Source organism: Lepisosteus platostomus, chromosome 15, assembly GCF_059453375.1.
Source record: "Lepisosteus platostomus isolate fLepPlt1 chromosome 15, fLepPlt1.hap1, whole genome shotgun sequence".
Lineage (NCBI taxonomy): Eukaryota > Metazoa > Chordata > Actinopteri > Semionotiformes > Lepisosteidae > Lepisosteus > Lepisosteus platostomus.
This window is the reverse complement of record NC_142625.1, coordinates 23,980,014-23,994,541: the sequence shown is the minus strand read 5'-3', so window position 1 is coordinate 23,994,541 and position 14,528 is coordinate 23,980,014. Positions and strand designations below refer to the sequence as shown.

The window sequence follows — 14,528 nt, the reverse complement described above, 5'->3', positions numbered from 1 at the left end:
AATATTTGGACGTCGCGTAGTGTCGTGTAGTTCAACCCAGAGTTGTGTTGTTGCAATAACAACCCCGCTCGGTACGAGAAGATCCGCAGGTTCTGCTCTTGGCTGAGGAGCCAAAGGTGCGAAGCTGCCACCTGAGGGATTGTGATCGCACGGCTCCAAATCAGACTCCCCACCCACCACCACCACCACCACCAAAAGGTCACCGTCTTGACCACCCATCTTCCATCTTTCAATCCCAGCGCAGCCGAAAGTCCTCTGTTGATCACCCTGCGGTGCTTACCTGAAAAGCTTGTACTTGGAGACAAAGGCCTTGGCACACTGGGGCTGGGAGCAGCGGAAGGGCTTCTCACCAGTGTGGCAGTAGGTGTGGATCCGGAGCTTGTCCTGCGTGCTGAACAGCGCCCCGCACACCTCGCACTCGCAGCTCCTGGGATTGCGGTCGTCCCTCTCGGCTCTCTCCGATCGCGGCGGCTTGCCTCCGAAAAGCTTGGCGGTGGCGGCACACTCGTCCTCGTCCTCCGGCGTTACTGCGGTAATCTGGCCTGGGTCATCGGTGGCAGCTGCTGCCATGGCAGTCTTAAGGGGCCGGGGCCATGAAAAGGCAGATTCTGCTCCCCACGCTTCCAGGCTCCTGTGTGGCGGCTCGACGGCGGGCGGGGGTGGGGGGGGGGAGGGGGTGGAGAGCGCGAGCCGGGTGAGACGAGATGCAGGGGGCGGCTGGCTTCAGGTGCCCAGGTCCGATCTGAAAAACATCAGCCTCTGTATCACTCACCACCCTGTAGTTTTTACACTCATGTCCTGGTCCGAAGCCACACACGTCCTCGATAACCCCGAGTGCCTACGTCCTTCTGTTTTGCCGCCCTGCGAGAAGCTCTTCACCCTGGTACTTCTCAAAGTGCTCGAAGCTTATGAGTGGAGGCCTGTCTGCGCGGGAAAAACTACCCCATGAACTGTCTGCCCTTAAAAATTGTAACAGACTATTTGTGTTCATTTCTGCATTCTGAAAACGTGGACCAAAAAGACAGCTTGCTGTGGCGATGCACGGCTCTTGCACTCCATAGTCTTGGCAGCGTCAATGAAGGTCACAGACCTCGATGATAAGTTGACATCTCAGCGCCCACAATCTGCCCTTTCCTCTATGGCCTCATTTCCTCACGTTTGCACTCGGTAATAAAAATAAAAAATAAAACAGAAGAGACCGAAAGCCCTCGAGATGCAGGGAAGGGTCTTTACCTTTCAGATGCAAGTGAAAAGAGAACCCCACTTCGAAGCTCCTTTTCACCCAGTCCCAACAGTGATGGTTGGGGGTGAGGAAGATGTAGTACAGCACATCCTTAGCACACTGCAGTGAAACACAAACAGGGTTGTTAGCACCACTCTGCTCTCGCCAAACACAAGACAACAGACAACTTCCTCTCCGCAGAGCAGCTTTTCACTTTTGAAGTGGGTGTCTTGCTTCATCGGTGGCCAGCAAAGAAGACAGCACAGTTTCAAAGCACGTTATTCATCGCTCCACACTTTTAAAAGTCTAATTATAAATGTTGGTCGTTTCCACTGCAGTAGACCCAGGAAAGACAGGAAGGGGTGATAACCGCTGCTCTTTCAAGGTGAATTGACAAGACCATAGCCATTCAGTGGAACTGTAAAGGAATTTGATTCAAAGAGCTTTCTGCTACACTGTTAATTTGACAAATCAAGGCAAAACTACTGCATGTCTTTGTCTATATGATGATAATAGATGATAGACTAAAAGCAATGTTATGGTGAATGACCTAATTGCAATGGAGGTTGCAGGAATTATTTTCTGATTGTGAAAAGGACGATAAAGAACTATACCTTTTCCCCAACACTTACTTTATATGATAACCTAGTTTTCTAAAAAAAAAAAATCAGTAATCTCCTATTATCCCCTGGCTGCTAAAAACTAGATTAAAATCTATCCTTCAGACTGCTTTGCTTTATCGATTTCCCATAAGTCGTACACCAGTAATAAAGAAGCATCTTTTCTAAAGCAGACAGGCTTTTGATCACTAAAGATGAATACATGCACTGAATCCAAGCACTGCGAGGCAACTCATAATTGTCCCAGACGGATTCTAAAAAGATGAAGGACAATACAAAGCTATTCTGTGACCCCTGACCCTAAAAGAATGTTTGCATTCTAGAACGGAATGCTTGAGAACCAGTCCTCCTAATTCTTGAGTTGAATCAAGGGTTCAGATAATGGGTGCCCCCCTTCACATTTGCTATCATGCTTCTACATGGTGGTCTAGTAACGTATAAATCTCAATATGAATAATAAGACAGTCTTCTCCATTTTGGGAGATGCAGTCTGTTAAGAGGAGATGACAACTGGAATGCCCCCTACCCGGTATGTGACATGATTACATAGCCATCACACAGCAGGCACAGAGGGAGAAAATGACATCTCTGCCTTTCGCTGGCACTGGGAAGTTCTGCCTATTGTTGTGTTTGGCCCATGCAAACTGAACATGAAGCCTAAGAGCAAAAACTGGGGTGCCTCCAGCCCCTGCTATGTCTATTTATGTCACAGAGAATCTCAACCCCACAACTCACCCCAATTTCCCAAGATGAACCCTTCGGCAAAGCAGAGACCAGTTTAAAAGCAAAAAGTCCCACAGGACATCTTTGAGGGACCATACTTAAATAATTCTTAAAGAGCCCTTGAATAAAAACAGGCTGATAAAACAGATGAACAGAGTGACATCAAGTTCATGTAAAAAGGATGATCAACCACCACCTTGTCCATTTATAAAGTAGAAACCTATTGCTTGATGAGAGTTGATTGAAAGCCTGAAACATTTAGCTGATGAAACGCGGTCATGTATGTATGGGGTTGCATGTCGAGATGACGAGTTTTAATTCAAATCAAGGCCTACAGAACTGCATCACCTTCGACAACAAACTGAGCACGTACTTGCCTGGCTCACCCTCTGCGATTTACTAGATCTCGTTCTGCTGAGACCGATGTGGTTCAACCGGATAGTCCCAATACTGACAGCTCTAGGAGCCTGCAGCCTGGGGGACATATCAAGTGTCACACAGCGGATTTCTCTCCTCAGAGAAAAATCACACACCGGGGGTACTGCTCCTGCTTCCTGCACACCACACCCCTGCAGACTTCAGAAACGATTCCAGGCCAGGAGATGGACACGGCTTAGACCAGTTCATTGACCAAAAGACCGAAGAGATCCATTAAGAGTTCTGGAATCTGAACCTGAAGACTGGCTTCCCAGGAGTCAAAACATCATGTTACTGACGTGACAACTTAAAGCTCATTTACTTACCCCCAAGACATTCCTTCTTTTCGACTGTCACATCATACCTACAAAGGACATGCAACTCAACAGGTGTTTGTACACAGCGTATCATTCGAAGTATCCTGCTTTCTTAAAATACTGTAATATGGTTGCGTGTTGAGATACTGGCTGAAATGGTGCTGTAGTACCTGTAGCTGGAGTGAAGATGGTGCTTCAGCTGAGCGGATCCAGTAGAATGCCCAGCTGGATAAACCACTCCAAATGCAGAATTACTTGCAATAGGAAAATATGCTGAACTTATACAATAACAGAAGGAAATAAAAGGAGACATGTCTTAATAAAAAATAAAGTTACAGCAGTGACATCAGAATTCCGCTAGGTGGCAGCAAGCGTTATTTAATCTCACAGGCTGCCTGAGCCTTTCGAGTTTCAAAAGTTTAACCTCCGATAGCCCTTGACCTCAAGATATTATTCACCAAGCACCTCAAGAGAACTACCTGGAGGAAGGAAATATGGGATACAAAGGGGCAACTAAACTCAGCCCAGCTCAAATAGCAAGAATTCCTCAAAAACTGCAACCTGTCTGGCTTTAGGTACTGACGGCGTGCAGAAAGAGCTACTGTGACCCAGGGAAAGGTGTTGGGTAATGAGTGAATGAAGACTCCTCCTCCCTATAACAGCACAAAGTGGAGGAGAGGGGAGGGAGGGGGGTTAAATACTGGAGCTTGCCTTTAGTGATAGTTCAGTGACTCCAGTGAACAGGATGTCAAGTCATGCTTTAGTGACCACATTGACACAAAGTGACAGCAGAGGAAGGGAAAAGACTGTTAGAGGCAGATCTAAAGAGGGGAGGGGGAGGGGGATGGGGTGGGTACTATCTGTTCTTTTCCACTGAGCACTAACTGCTGGTGGAGCTGGCCATGTGCCCCTCCTTGCTACTGTATGTTCACTACCTTCCATTCCCCAAAAATAACATATAAAACATCTTGGTCCGGCAGCCTCCCAGTGTCTCTAGACCTGAAGACGCAGAGATACTCTGGGTGAAAAGACACCCAAGAGCCCTGGTATTCCTGAAACTAAGGCAAGCTCGTCCTAACTAGGTGAATGCAAAACCAGTTTGCGCAGGTAAATTTCCTCAAAGCAACCAGTCAAGAGCAAAGTTCAAAGGTGCAGTATTGTTGTCATCGTGGGTACTTTACCAATTAGAACAAGGGGACAAAATCATACGTAAACCTATATTTTAAGTCAGTCTGCTTCCTTACTAATGGATTATGAGTTAGGCTTATTGTGTTGCAAATCTTGCAATAGTTCTAGAAAAGGCTCCAAAACATTTGATTTCATCCTAATTTTAGCTCCACTACTAAGGTCATGCAAACTATCTGGCCACAGCTGTGTGTAAGGCTAGTGCCCACACAGCCAGGTGGAATCTCCAACTGTTTCACAGCTTCTTGGCTTACACACGAGGAGGACAACGAGGATGGGCAGACGTACCCACCCGTTACAGTCTGCATTGTAGACCCTTTGAGCTGCACGGTGTGCGCCTCTCTCCCAGCCTGCCGCCACCCGGCGGCTTGCTGGAGTACGGATTTGTCAAGAGCCATGTGCTTCCTGGCCTCCAGCCTGGCCTCAGTGTGGCTCTACCGATTACGCCCAGCCATTTGGGAAAATCCCGGGCACTGTCTAGTGACATGACCCAGGCTCAGACCTGCAACACTGGGGAAGTAGTGACTTGCTGATGAGATTCTCCCTCTCAAAAGAGGTTGATGCATTGTTTCGATCAGAGCTCTGCCTTTGTCTCTTCATCGGTTCCAGTTGGACTCTGGCCCAGAATACACTGAAGTCTTCAGCCGTCTCTTAGTAATTCCAGCAATATATCTAGCTTGCCACTCCACATGGTGCACACAACACAAAGCCCAGTGCATTCTGAACTCCCACTGGCAGCTACCTGTTGCCCTTCCTCTTACACAACACATGTTCTGCCACCTGATGGCATAAATATAGAGGTAAGAGGATGCCAGGACAAATAAAGCACCAACACTGAAGGGACTTGAAGTGTCCATCAGAGGCAACACAAGTTGCAGGACAGCAAACAGTAAAAAAACAAAAGAGACTTTTGAGCCATTCAGTTCACTACGCTACTCGTTGCTAATTAATCCCAGTTGATTGCTCAGGGGGACGTTCAAGCTCAGATGTTACTGCTTCCAGCTACGGGGTGTGAAATTGTCCAACATGCAGATCACAACTGGTCCAGCTCTGTCCAGAGCCTACTGAGCAGCCTGTGAGAACCGCATGGTCTCTCCAGTCCCTGCCAGCTCTCACAATGCCCAGTTCTGACAGGTGGGCGTGTCGCGGCAGTGCATGCACAAGTCTTTGCGTTCCTTGGGCAGTACCAGGGCTGCAGCAGGAGCCAATGAATGACTGGCTGTTGGAAAGGTCTAAGAACATGCATGCTGTTTTTTTAATGGGCCCCTCATTCTAAGGAGGACGACCAGCCCTACAGCAACATGTTTTGCAGTCAGTAACAGGAATGGTTCAGTGTGGGATAATGAGTTAAATAAAAAGTGGCGCAGTGGTATAGAATCATTAAAGAATCGCCACCCCAAATACCAAAGCAGTCACTCACTCAGCATTAAATGCAACCTTCGTTGGAGTAAGAAAATGCCACCCACCGAGCTGGGCTGTCCCAGATGTGCTCTCCTTGAAATCCTTTTATGAATCCTCTTTCGGATTCAACAACTTCAAACCAGAACTACAGTTAATCACTGCAGCCGTAACTCACCCTTCTGCGTCCCTTTTTTTGTTTTCCTTTTCCTCCCACAAACGAGCAGCAACACTATTTTTATCCAATTTCTTCGCACTCCAAACAAAGAGGGCGAAAGCAGATGTTTCTTGCACGCTGCCCGATATAGCACTGCTGGGCAAACGGATCCCTCAGAGGCGAGAGAGAGACCTTCCTCGGGGTGAAGCTGGTAAATCTGCATTATTCGTACACGGAGCTGGACGAGATCCCTTCTTTAAACCTCTGCGAGCGGGATCGCTCACACCATGGCATTCAACAGAGCAGGGCGAGGACTGTATCCAGCACCCCAATAACCTCCATGGCTTTGGGTTTAGGAGCTCTGTGACCTGAAGTCACAAAATCAAGCATTTAAGCTTTAGGCTCTCTTAAATCGGCACCCAATTACTGGTTCCTCCAGTTGTTTCTGAGACACAAACAGGGAATCGGCTCCTAACCTGCAGGCTGTGAATGGGTAATCACCTGGATCACCACGCTTTCTTGGTTATAAGAAGATTAAAGGTGACAAACCCAATCTACATGCTCATTGTACTTTTTTAGCCACTCGAGTTGAAGTTTCACGAGGGAAGAAACCTGGACCTCCTGCCCTCAATGGGTGGCGGGCGTGAGACCGTTTTTTTCATCACTCAGGAACCAGCGTTAGGCTGAGTGCCTCACATTAACGCTGCAGGGCATCGCATACCACCACCCCACGACCCACTGTCCTTGAGGAGCTCGAGACTTGTAGCCAAGAACTACTCCTTTATCTCACTAATTCAACACCTGATGCTAATTTTTTGGGTCGTCCAAAAGGCTGCCAGCAGTAAGGTTTACTCCATGCTGAAAAGAGAAGAAAAGAAAAGAAAAGCAACATTTCAGCTGTAGAGCCTTCTCCGGGTGTGAAGAGAGACCATGCAGTTCTTCACACCCGAGGAAGGCTCTACAGCTGAAATGTTGCTTTTCTTTTCTTCTCTTTTCAGCAGGGAATAAACCTTACTTGTGCCTTTGCAGCCTATGCATGCTGACACCGCTACCTACTTGAACTTCTCTGAATATAGCCCTAAATATGCAACTCCAAATACACAAAAAGTATTGCCTCATGAGTAATGTCTGCAAATATATCTTTTTTTAGATATCAAATCTGGACTGGATGTTAAATTCCGATTTTGAAACTGGAAATCAATCTTTTTCAGCACGCCTGGCAAGCAGAGTCCATCCACTGAACTGGAGAGACCGAAAAGAACATTTCATACATGTCTATAGAAACAGGATGAAAACATGATATGCCATCTATGTTTTTCATGGATCTTTCAACAAAAAGAAAATTAAGTTTTCCAAAGCACAATCATGCGTTTTAGCATCTGCTAGTTCTACTGTTAATAACAGAACAGTCAATAATTTAAACTCCGAATGTTGCTATTAACTCCGTCAGGTTATTGTGCTAGTTTTTTGTTTCATTTAAAGGAGTGGCCGGTTACACACAAGATGGTCTTTTAACTGAAGTGCCCGTGCATCATTTCCTGTAGAGGTTAACAACACAGAAAAATTATACTGACACAAGTTGGAGAGGAAGGAAGAACTGCATCACCAAAAGTTGTCACAGAAGATTTACTGACAACAGGATGATAAAGACAGCCTTAACTGGGGCTTCAAACTAAGCACACAAAGAGGGAGCACTGGCTGTGCAGTAAACCCTGTCAAGGGCATTATCAGTGAGAGGGCTCAGAAATCCATCAACAGATTACACTGGGTTGTCTTAAGGAGTAAGATACAAAGGATCACCGCTGACCAAACTTTGAACAAATCAATACCTACGGAAAGAATTCATGGTCACAAGTCACAGAACCACAATTTCTTTTTCATCAGCAAACTGAAGCAAAGGTTGCACCGCCACCAAAACAGGTCATCGCTGGTGAACGGGACTATACGTCATGCCAGTGTACATCTGTATATTAGACAACTTTATTTTTTTTCCATTATACGTTTAATTAACTGTAAGCCATTGGGATGATATCCTGAAGCTTTCGAATTTTGAGCTCAGAGTAGAAAGACGTGCCCAAGGGTTTGACAACTGCCCTTGGGCCATGCTGGATTTTTTCCATGTTATTCCAGGGGAATGTTTTTCCCCACCGAAACGCAATTTAAGTGCTGCATTTTCTTGAAGTGTAACCAGAAAAGTGAAAATCACTTCCTTGTTGCGTAAAGAAATGTAATTTCACAGATACAAAGAGTGGGTTGTGTGGTTTTTGTATCATATTACCAACACAAGGTAACGTCTTCACATCGGCAGGGACTTGAAAAATGATACAGAGCTCAGCTATTGGGATAGGTCACAAAAAAAACAGGCATCACTGGTCTTGTGTTAGCCATAACTTAGCAGGGCTAGACACAAAATCTCAAGTACAGAAAATGGGTCAAGGGAGTTAAAGCACAAAATCAATTTTGAGAACCAAGAGAATTGGGGTATTAGAATCACGCAACCTTCACCAAACAAAAATCTCTCCTCCAGCCCTTGTCAGTGAGACATCCATTTTGCTCAAGTCTGACACAAGGCAAGTCTCAGAGCACACAACTGTCCCTCACCCCCCTGGGGTGACAGAACGCCAGTCCGTTGCAGGGGCAAACTGGCACGACATCAGGAGGTGGGAAAATACAGAGGAGAACCAAGGCAAATGTGTAAACTCGCGCCCAATGCCAAAACTAAACACGAGACCCTGGAGCACTGACTACCAAGCCACCTGGAATCAAACAGAAAAAACACAGGATAATCCTGTAAACTTAAGGTACATTTGAATGGCATTTACAGAATGTCTGATAATATGATAATATGCACCATGCATCACAATATTGTTTAATATTAAGATTGCAGAGAAAAGATTGCAATATGGGAGAGACAGAACATTAAAATAATTTACAATAGGATTTGATTTATATTATTTTTCGGATATATTCTGAAACACTCGTATTACTAAAGACTTCAATTTAGACATTCTACTTCTCACAAAAACATTTCTCCCCCATCTGTCCGGTAAAATTCTTCTGAAATACTGAAAAGGAACTCTAGCTTATCGGTCATATTAACCCTCATTTGTTTCTGAATAGCTTAAAACTAGTTCAAGTAGGGAGCTGCGTCAGCACACGTAGGCTGCAAAGGAACAAGTAAAAGATTTATTCCCTGTTGGAAAGAGAAGAAAGGAAACAACGTTTCGGCTGTGGAGCCTTCTTCAGGTGTGAACAGCATGGAATACACCTTTACTTGTTCCTAGTTTAGAACTACATTTCCCAACCCCAAAAAGACTTTATGAACTCCATAACGATCCGCATGATCTGCACTGAATGCACGGCTCTGATATGGCAAGTCTGAATGAAATCTTAAACAATTCCGTATTGGGTACAAAAGCCTAAAGCTCATTCGTGAAATATTCTTCAAAACATACCACACATGCCTACATTTATATGCAGGAGCCTCACCTAGAGGAATCTGCTGCACACTTAAAATGTTACAAGTTGTTAATATTTCCCCAAGGCAGCTCTGTCAGTGATCTCAATCTGTAATGTTTCAGGGCCCGTGTTTCTCCAATCAATTCCTTTCTTTTCTTCTTTTTGCAAAGACTACTATTAAAATGACTTCTAACCGAGAATCCAAACCTTAAGAGATCGCTGAGCAGCCCTTTCTGCAAAGCCTGCTAACGTGATTAAAAGTTTGTTTGCATTTAATCTTTGCACCACGAAATCTGCAAAATTCAAAACAGGCAACATTTATTCTCTTTGGTGCCAAAAATAAAGTTGCGTGGGGGATATGTTAAGCACTTGTAATTTATTTTGTGTAATTAAAAGCAGAAATTAATAATCTACAGCTGGGCCAACTGGAGCTCCCTCTCCCTGCCAAGTTCATGTCTCAAACTAAAGATCTTCCAGATTGTTCAGTCAAACCTTGACACCAGGCCAAGGAATGGGTGGAGCCACTCACCTGCCCTCTTATCTGACCTGGGACAGCTAGTTACAGACAAGACCGGCTTCTGATCGGGCTGCATCAGGAGCACAGCGCTGCATCAATAAATGCACTTGCAGTATGAAATGAATAGCAAAGTAGTAGAAGACCAAAAATCGATACTTTGATGGGTTTAAAAATATCATAGCTAGCAGGGTTTGTTTTCTGACACACTAACAATGCTAGACCACATTTCTTTATGGTTACTGACCAAGTCCGAAAGACTGCAGAAACACAGACTCTTCAACCCTTAGTGTCCATCTGGTTGATCAGTTGACCAGTCCTTCTCATATCGTTCTCAAGTCAGCTGCTGTTTCTCCTTAATCAAATGCATGGGCTCATAAAGAAATACGATTGCGGGACCAGAAGAAGTTTGGGAGAAATGAATCAACAAAAATCAAGAATATAAAACAGTAGCTTTTTAAAAGTATTTCTACATACTATATGCATATTTACAGCACATTGTAAGCAAGACGAAGTCACTGGGACCATTTTGCTCACTTAGTTATCAGCAGATAATTGACGTGAGGATCTCATTCAGCTGTTACTTGAAGGATCAAGCAGAACCAGCTTCAACAGCAAGGCTGTGCAGCTTGTTCCACACAACCGCCACGCTTTGTGTACAGAAGTACATGCTTTTCTTTGTAGTAAATAAACAACAAATGCATGTCAATAACACTACACTAATAATGGAAAGACTTTAATTCAATTGTCTGAAAAAAGTGGAAACCATTAGCTTGTCAATAAGAAATGTGTGCGTGACTTCTTGACATTTTTGCATTGAGTAAACAGCTTGCCTTTAAACTCAGGGACAGCAACAGATGACTTAAAATATTTTCTGCCAGGTGTCATGGAGTCAAGGGGCATGAGGTTAAAGAACAGAAGTGCTGAGAGAGATTGGAGGCAACTATGGAAGCTGCTCTCGCCCAGTAGCACACTTTTAGTAGCACACAGCCTCAACACAAAGCATGTCTGTTAAACCACAGAGGCTGTGAAACCACAGTCTTAGTCTCCAGCAAACCTGCGAGTTGCCATCCTTTGTCACCTGACAGATAAAGTGAGGCAGCTTAAAGGCGCTGTATTTGCCTGGTACAACTGTGACGCAAACACTTTTAAAAAAAAAAGTTATGACCTAGTTTCCCCGACATCAAGACATCATGGAGAAAAAGGTCGTTAAAAATGGCGTTAGCTGCTGCGAAACCACAGACAAGACCACCCCCCTCGAAAGACACCATGAAACAGCCTTTGTAAGCAGCTGAGTGTGCTTTGTAAGGAAGATGGACATCCACAGCCGACAAATTGCACTCTACACCCAAAGACGCTTTGAAGTTAACTGATGTATGATAACGAAAAAAATTAATTAAACAGCATAATACAATCTTGGATGTTTACAAGGGTATCCTCTCTCTGGCGCAAAGATGGGTTTCCTTGACCACCACCAGAGCAGAATCTCCTCCCTGCGAGAGATGCTTTGCTACTGATGTCTAACTAGGCACAAAGATAGCAAATCACTCTATAGGGTTGGCATTCAGAACAAAACAGTGGGGAAAATGCCAGCCAACGGCAACAAGAGCTACACAGTGGAGAGCACGCTAATTGTAATTACAGAACAAGAAACAGGCAACCCTTTGCCTGGGACGCCAACCCAAACACCCGAAAATCAGCACACTCGTTCCGATGATTTTTTAATCCCCCTGCGGTCGCTAAAGCAGCCATACCTCAGATGCCCCCTGCCAATCCGCTCTTGTGTTCGAGCAATACCAAAATAAACACGCTAGATTAAAGTGCCCCAGAAGACCGACCATGCAAAAGCAACCACATCTGGCCGCCTCTTCTCCACCTGGTGCCCGGCTGGGTTTTTGCCACCCCTCTGCAATCTCTTCGATTGACTTCGCCTGGTCCTTTCTGCTCTCACTTCGCCCAGCCGTCACCCGTTCACTGTCAGACCACCCTCCGCCCTCCCCCAACACCCTCGTTCTTCACTTGAACTGCTTGTCCCTCTTCACAGCAGACAGCAGGGTTCTCAGCAAACTTAAGAGCACGGCAACAGATGACGACTGGACCGACAGGATACGCAACATTCACCTCTTTTGCCATCCCAGCTAGATCCCAAAGCTAAACAATGTAGGCAGAATAAAAAACTGGTGCAAATCAACAAGGTAGTACGTTATAAATTTACACTAATCTAGCTACGTGCACAGCAATAAGAGCCAACAGAGACGGATTGCAGATTTCAGCAGGTCCTGGCAGGTGGCAAGATATGCTGCAACCAAGATATGCTTAGACATTGTGTAGGTACCCTACACAGAGGTCTTTTCCCCCCAGAAACTGTGATTAACAAACAGAGACTGACCAGAGTGATCACCATATAAATACAGAACCACAGCTCTTAGACACTTTCAGTTAAGACTAAAACTAAAACATTGCAAACCAGCAGACCACTATCTTTGACCCATTTATATCCAATAAATCCCATATATAAGGCATGTTCTCAAAAGATGCAAACTGCTCAGCCCCGAATAAATGGGGCAAGAGCATTCTCAAACACCTGTCTCCTACCATTATTAGTTCACCACACATAATAAACGTTATTACAACCGATTTGTTCATTGTTCCTTGTTACATCCAAGAGTAGGTACACTTGCGTGACAGTTATGGCAAACCTTTTGCCAATACTAATTTACATGTTCTCGATAAGTTCACCTTAGATGTTCACCTCACATGGTTTCAGGATGTGCTTTAGTTTTGAGCTAATAAGAAAAGCAAGAAATGTTCAAAAAGCCATCTTGGTAAACAAGGACCCTAGAGGAATTACAATAATACAGCCATAATCTACACCGGAAAAAAATGTCCATTCTGACATGGGTGGTATGAATTAGTATGGACAAGACATACACTCTTTGTTCAAAATAATTTAGATAACTTTCTCCATGAAGTATGGGTATAAAATACACTACCTGGAAATCTGATTCAGTGATATCTGAGGAAAAGGCAGCATTATTTCATACTTCACACGTATACGTGTAAACAAATATTGTCCTGCAGCGAGTATTGGTGACAGGGTGAAATACCACGCTAAACGAAAGCCCCGTTTTGGGCTACTGATCCAAAACCCAAAACAGACAGCAGCGCGCGAACAATTGCGGTATTTTACCAACACACAAATATTGCTTTCAATATTTTGTCAAGACATCTGTGCTGCAAGCAGTTTTGGATCTAATAAGCAATTAACGTGGTCCAATTAACTCCCATTCCCCCTCTAGTAATCTGCCGAAACAACGGAGAGAGAGGGGCTCTGGCAAGTGTCTCTCGTCCCACTTTCACCCATCGGCCAGGCCTACAGGAACCGCAGAGCCAGTGTTTGCACAAGTAACCGATCTCCTTCCAGGGTTTCAAGAGCTCAGGGGTGGTAAGTGACTTGACAACGCCAATGGCGGCTGTTCCAACGAGCCTGGATAGGATTCTGCATGACAGCTTCTGAAATGTCACCAGGTACTTTGGCAAAATGCAAGACACAGGGGTGAAAGTGAAACGTGTACAGAGAACAGCTCTCAGAAGAGGAGAGACTAGACAAAGAGACAAGACCCTGCCATTATAGGCCAAAGGGTCAAGCTGTAGACTTTACATTCTCAATAACTATCTCAAGGGAAGGCCCTTCCGTTTCACTATAAATGCAGTAATACGGTGCCTCTACCCTTCCTATTTATATTTTTCTTCTACTCCATTCTTGACATAAACTTCAGGCCTCTCGCAGACCAAATAAACATGGAAGCAGCATTATATAAATACACAGAGCGTACTGAAAAGCACATATTCAAGGATGATGTTTTCCGATGTGCTTAGAAAATAGTCTGGTGTCTCAAACAGCGTGATGTGAACTGAGATGCCAGTTTTGAAAATGAGGCAGCGAAAAACCTCCGAGTCCAGCGGGCTTGGAATGATGCCTAAGCAGTAAACCTGTGGTACACAGGTGAGCATCATCCGGCCCTGACCCACCACCTAGGAACCATGAGACCTCAGCTAGAGAGCACGAAGCATCCCCTTCACCGGCGCGCACTGTGGTTGACCTGAACAGCGCCCCAACACCGCGGCCAGCGGCCCTGCCTCTGCTGACCGGGGTTCCGATAATAAGGTGAGGGAAACCCTACACTGGCAGGGAGTCCTGGTCCTGACAGAAACAGCTCTGGAGCAGCGTGCGCTTTGGGCAGCCTGCCAACGGGCAGTCCGCCAGCTCCATCAGCCTCCTTCTGCACTGCGCAAAGAGGGGAAGCCCAGAGAGAGAGAGCGCGCAAACGCGCACACACACACACACATGCTGCCTCGTGCATCTGCTCCATCCCCTACAGCCTCTGGAGCTGCACAAGCATGGGAGCTACTGTCAGCCCACCGCAATGCTGCTGCCATTCTGCTTCCCACCATTAAAAGCTCCTGCTGCACTGTTTTGCGATGCTGCAGTGAGAAACTTGTGTTTGATGGTTCT

The 14,528-nt window shown here is 45.3% G+C and overlaps 1 protein-coding gene across 2 annotated transcripts in view; it reads right to left on the bottom strand.

Moving 5' to 3' along the window:
- The window catches only part of plagl2 (pleiomorphic adenoma gene-like 2), a 34,996-nt gene that overhangs the window by 7,406 nt on the left and 13,062 nt on the right, over window positions 1-14,528 (bottom strand). Inside the window, exons 2-3 of one of the 2 annotated variants that reach the window (XM_088608441.1) lie at window positions 1,234-1,342; window positions 281-742 (exon numbers count right to left, since the gene is read on the bottom strand). In XM_088608441.1, the coding sequence (XP_088464567.1) occupies window positions 281-570 (290 nt within the window). In that variant the 5' untranslated portion in view covers window positions 571-742; window positions 1,234-1,342. Of the gene's footprint in view, window positions 1-280; window positions 743-1,233; window positions 1,343-14,528 lie in introns of those variants that run through there. The other variant, XM_088608442.1, reaches the window with a different exon arrangement.